The sequence below is a fragment of the Athene cunicularia genome (assembly GCF_003259725.1).
Source record: "Athene cunicularia isolate RWA chromosome 28 unlocalized genomic scaffold, athCun1 chr28_part2, whole genome shotgun sequence".
Classification (NCBI taxonomy): domain Eukaryota; kingdom Metazoa; phylum Chordata; class Aves; order Strigiformes; family Strigidae; genus Athene; species Athene cunicularia.
This window is the reverse complement of record NW_020799140.1, coordinates 816,666-820,831: the sequence shown is the minus strand read 5'-3', so window position 1 is coordinate 820,831 and position 4,166 is coordinate 816,666. Positions and strand designations below refer to the sequence as shown.

General features: G+C 64.6%; 1 protein-coding gene across 1 annotated transcript in view; it reads left to right on the top strand.

Moving 5' to 3' along the window:
- TCF3 (transcription factor 3) overlaps positions 1-4,166 on the top strand; it is a 59,258-nt gene that overhangs the window by 52,193 nt on the left and 2,899 nt on the right. The window contains exons 12-15 of the mRNA XM_026865144.1: positions 1,164-1,280; positions 1,754-1,957; positions 3,252-3,375; positions 3,843-3,990. Of these exons, the coding sequence (XP_026720945.1) occupies positions 1,164-1,280; positions 1,754-1,957; positions 3,252-3,375; positions 3,843-3,990 (593 nt within the window). The remainder of the gene's footprint in view (positions 1-1,163; positions 1,281-1,753; positions 1,958-3,251; positions 3,376-3,842; positions 3,991-4,166) is intronic.

Here is a 4,166-nt window from a genome sequence, read left to right as displayed (position 1 = left end):
AGTCTGGAGAAGAGGAGGCTGAGGGGAGACCTCCTGGCCCTCGGCAACTCCCTGCCAGGAGGGGGCAGAGAGGGGGGATGAGTCTCTGGAGCCAAGGCCCCAGCGCCAGGCCCCGAGGGAATGGCCTCAAGCTGCCCAGGGCAGGGTCAGGCTGGCTCTGAGGAAGGATTTCTGTGCAGAAGGGGCTGTTGGGCGTTGGAATGGGCTGCCCAGGGCAGGGGGGAGTCCCCGGGATCCCTGGGGGGGTTGAAGAGTCGGGCTGAGCCAGCGCTGAGGGATCTGGGGGAGTTGGGAATGCTCTGGGGGGGGGTCATGGTGGGGCTGGAGGAGCTGCAGGGGCTTTTCCGACCGGGATGATTCTGGGATCCGGTGAGCTTCAGCGGGTGGCAGGAGCCCGGCCCACACGGTAGCAGCAGCACGTCCGTGAGTGGAAGCATCGCTGCCACCCTTGGGACCCGCTGCTGCCTCCAGACAGACCCTGGCCCTGGGTGCCCAGTCAGGGAGAGGCTGAGAGAGTTTTCCCCTGGTTTTCTCCCGTGGGAGGGGTGCAGTGGGAACTGGGAAGCAGCCAAGTAATTAAAAAACATTTTTGGTGCTGGTGAGAGCTTGTCTGTGCTCCCGGCCGGTGGGACAGGGCTCGTTTCTGCCCGGCAGAGCTGGTGCCGAGGCTCCTCGGTGCCTGGGGTGCGGAGCAACAGACCCCCCAGCCCTGGCACTGCCGCGGGGCCGGGTGAGCCGGGCACAGCCGCGTGCTGCTGCCCGTCGCTGCCGTCAGAGAAACCTAAAACCCGCTCCAGGTCTGAAGGCCTGAGCCCAGTTTCCTGCTGAGGCTGAGCAGAGGTGAGCCCATAGTGCCATGTGGTGCCGTGGTGGCCCGTGCAATCCCATAGTGGCCCATGTGGTGCCATGCGGTGCCATGGTGGCCCGTGCAGTGTCACGTTGCGCTGTGGTGGCTCGTGCAGTGCCTTGGTGACCCGTGTGGTGCCATGCGGTGCCACGGTGGCCCATGTGGTGCCATGCCGTGCCATGGTGGCCCATGTGGTGCCATGCGGTGCCACGGTGGCCCATGCGGTGCCACGCGGTGCTGCGGTGGCCCCTGCAGTGCTGTGCGTGCCATGGTGGCCCGCGCGCAGCGTGGTGGCCCAGCTTCCAGCCCCATCTAGTGGCAGCCGTGCCCGGTGCCAAGCTCTCCCTGTTTGTTCGCAGGCACATCCCAGTGGTCGCGAGCGAGCGGACAGGGTGCCTTATCTCCCAGCTACGAAGGGAGCCTCCACACTTTGGTAAGTGTCTCCTTTCCTCTCCCCCCACTTCGTGCGTGGCAGTAAAGGATTTTCGGGGTAACGCCCTCTCCCATAAGCGCCCGGTGCCGGAGGGAGGCTGGTGGCCCGGTCGCGGGGTGTTTGGTTGGAAGCAGCTGGGCAGGGCTGGGACTGCCCTAAGCCCAGCCTTGCTGACACAGGCTCAGCCTTGCACCCTCCCCCTGTTTATGGCCCACGCACATCCCTGTGGGTCTGGCCCAAACCAAACGGGTTTCTGGCTGGTTTCTGCCTCCCTTTCCTGCGCAGTTCCACGTGTGTGACCCCTTTGTGCCTTCGGGGGACGTCGGGGACTGGGTCGGGGGTTCTTTCTCCTCGTGTCTGCTCTGTGGCAGCTGAGTGCGTGACTGCTGCCGTTCCTTAGTGGAGAGAGCTGCCGCGGGCTGCTGGCTCTACAGGCGTTAACACAGACCCACTTCTCTGTCCTGTCCTTCAAGCAAAACAAAATGGAAGACAGGTTGGACGAAGCCATCCACGTGCTGAGGAATCACGCTGTGGGCCAGACCGCTGCCATGCCCAGCAACCACGGGGACATGCACGGGCTCCTGGGCTCAGCGCCGGCCCACAGTGCCACCGTGGGCAGCCTGGGCCAGGCCTTCCCCCCCTCGGTCATGTCCCTGGGGAACAGGCACCCGGGTCTGGTAAGTGCAGAAGCATCGTGGCAGCTGGTGGGGGCTTGTGGGGGGACCCACATCGCGGGGTCCCCAGAAGGACGCTGACTTTAGGGTGAGAATTGGCTCCGTGTGGTCCAGCTTGGGTCAGCTGTTGAGAGCTTTGAGCAGTGATGTGCACGAGGTGCTGCACTGTGGCTGTGTTCGTGCAGGGGGGTGAATCCGTGCTCAGCACAGTGCCGGCTCTCAGGCACGAGCCCCACGTGTCCCTTGGGGCAGGCAGAGGTGGTCACAGCCCTTCTTTCCCTGCACCATGGCTGGAAATCCCTCAAAACAGCTTCAAGCCGTCCGCAGGGGCTGCAGGGAGGTGGAGAGGGATCCAGTGCAGGGCAGAACCATGGGTATGGAGAGCTGGGTATCACCAGAACTGCTCTGGGCCTTCGGGCAGGCGCCGCGTCCTTCCGTGCGCGGGGGGGGTGCTGGTGTGTGACGGCTCCTTCAGGCTCCAGGGAGCACGATGGGTCCCGGGTCCCCTGAGCACGTGGGTGCTGGGGTCCCGTGCTGGGTCACCAGGGTCCTGCCCTGTCCAGAGGCTGGTGACCACAGGAGCGTGTTTTTGGCAGAGCTGGCTGCCTGCTGCAGCGAACGGTAACGTGTCTCCAGTCTCTAGAGAACCAGATGTACTTCCCTTCCGAGCTCCACAGACTCTGCTACTGAGCAATGAATCATTTGTGTCCTCTGCTGCAAAATGCTGCCAGTTGCAGAAACAAGAGCGTCTGCAGCAGGGCTGGCTCTGTCCTGCTGGTCCCCGGCTGGTGTGCTGCCTCCTCAGGGGGCTGCAGGCTCAGAAAGGCTGCCTGACCCTCACCCTTCGCATCCCGGCCCTTGGGAGCAAAGTTCACACTGGTGGGATGCCCCTTGCTCTGGTGGCACTGGGGAGGTGGCACAAACCTTGGTGCTTGATGGAGACGGGACCCGCGCAGCCCAGGCAGGGTGTCCTTGCATCCAGGCTGAGAGAGCCTTTTCCACGGCGGGGAGGGGACAGCACTGACAGGGGCTTTCTGCTTGGTCCAGCTGATGCGCAGGGCACGGAGCTGCTTTCTGCAGTGCCCCCGCCACGATCCCCAGAGGAGAGCTGATGCTGGAGCAGGTTGGCTCTTCCCTCCTGCATGCCGGCACTCCGGGGCGGTGGGAGCGTGCGAGGAGGGCGTGTGGCTGTGCCTCAGCCTGGTCTGCGGAGCCCTGCCCGGGGTGATGGTGCCCGTCCCCACTGACGGCGACGCTTCCCCCCCGCTCAAGGCTTGCTCTGCTTGTTCTGCTGTAGGTGGGAGGAGGTCACCCCGAAGACGGGTTGTCCAGCAATCCCAGCATGCTCCACAACCATGTCACACTTCCGTCACAGCCCAGCTCACTCCCTGACCTCAGCAGGCAGCAGGACACGTACAGCGGTAAGGCAGCTCTGCACGTGTGCACGCTTGAGGCTCGCCCGCTGTCGGGGGGACCGGGGTCACCCCTTAGGTCCAACCCTCCGCATCAGCAGCCCGGGGGCGGGCGGGTGCTGTCGCAAGGCTGGTGCTTCTCTGCGGCACCCGCAGGGCAGTTTCTACCTTGAGCCTTTTTCCAGAGGTTTGACCTACATCTTCCTGTCCCTTCTGCCAGCTGTGGGTGCTCAGAGCCCCCGGGCCCTGCTCTGCTGGGGGAGGTTGGGCTCTGATTCGGGGGGTGTGGGGGGGAAGGATAACAGGGAGCAGTGGCAGGGCAGAGCCAGCCCTGCTCCAGCTCCTCTTGCTGCGGACCAGCAGTGCAGAATGAGTGCAGGATGCAGCACAGCAGGAGCAGGGCCTGGGGACCCCCCCTGCCCTCCGTGTGGATCCGACCCCTCCAACCTCCATGTGTGGCTCTGCTTCCTCAGCAGGCTTGTCAGGGGGGCTGGGGCGAAGCAGCGTCTCCTCGGGGACCAGCGAAATAAAGAGGGAAGAAAAGGAGGACGAGGAGAACACGTCGGTGGCAGATAACTCGGAAGAGGAGAAGAAGGAGCTGAAACCCTCCCGGAACAGAACAAGGTGCTCTTTGAACAGGTCTCTCCCTTCATTTTGTTACCAGGCTGGGGGCATTCAGGCTGGGGTACAGCCACGGTGCCCCAGGGGCTGGGCTCAGCCCGGTGAGGCCGGTGGTCGTCCTGCGGCGCAGCCCCGCCAGCCCCTGCCCGCCGGGAGCCCCCCGTGTCCTCCCTGGCCCA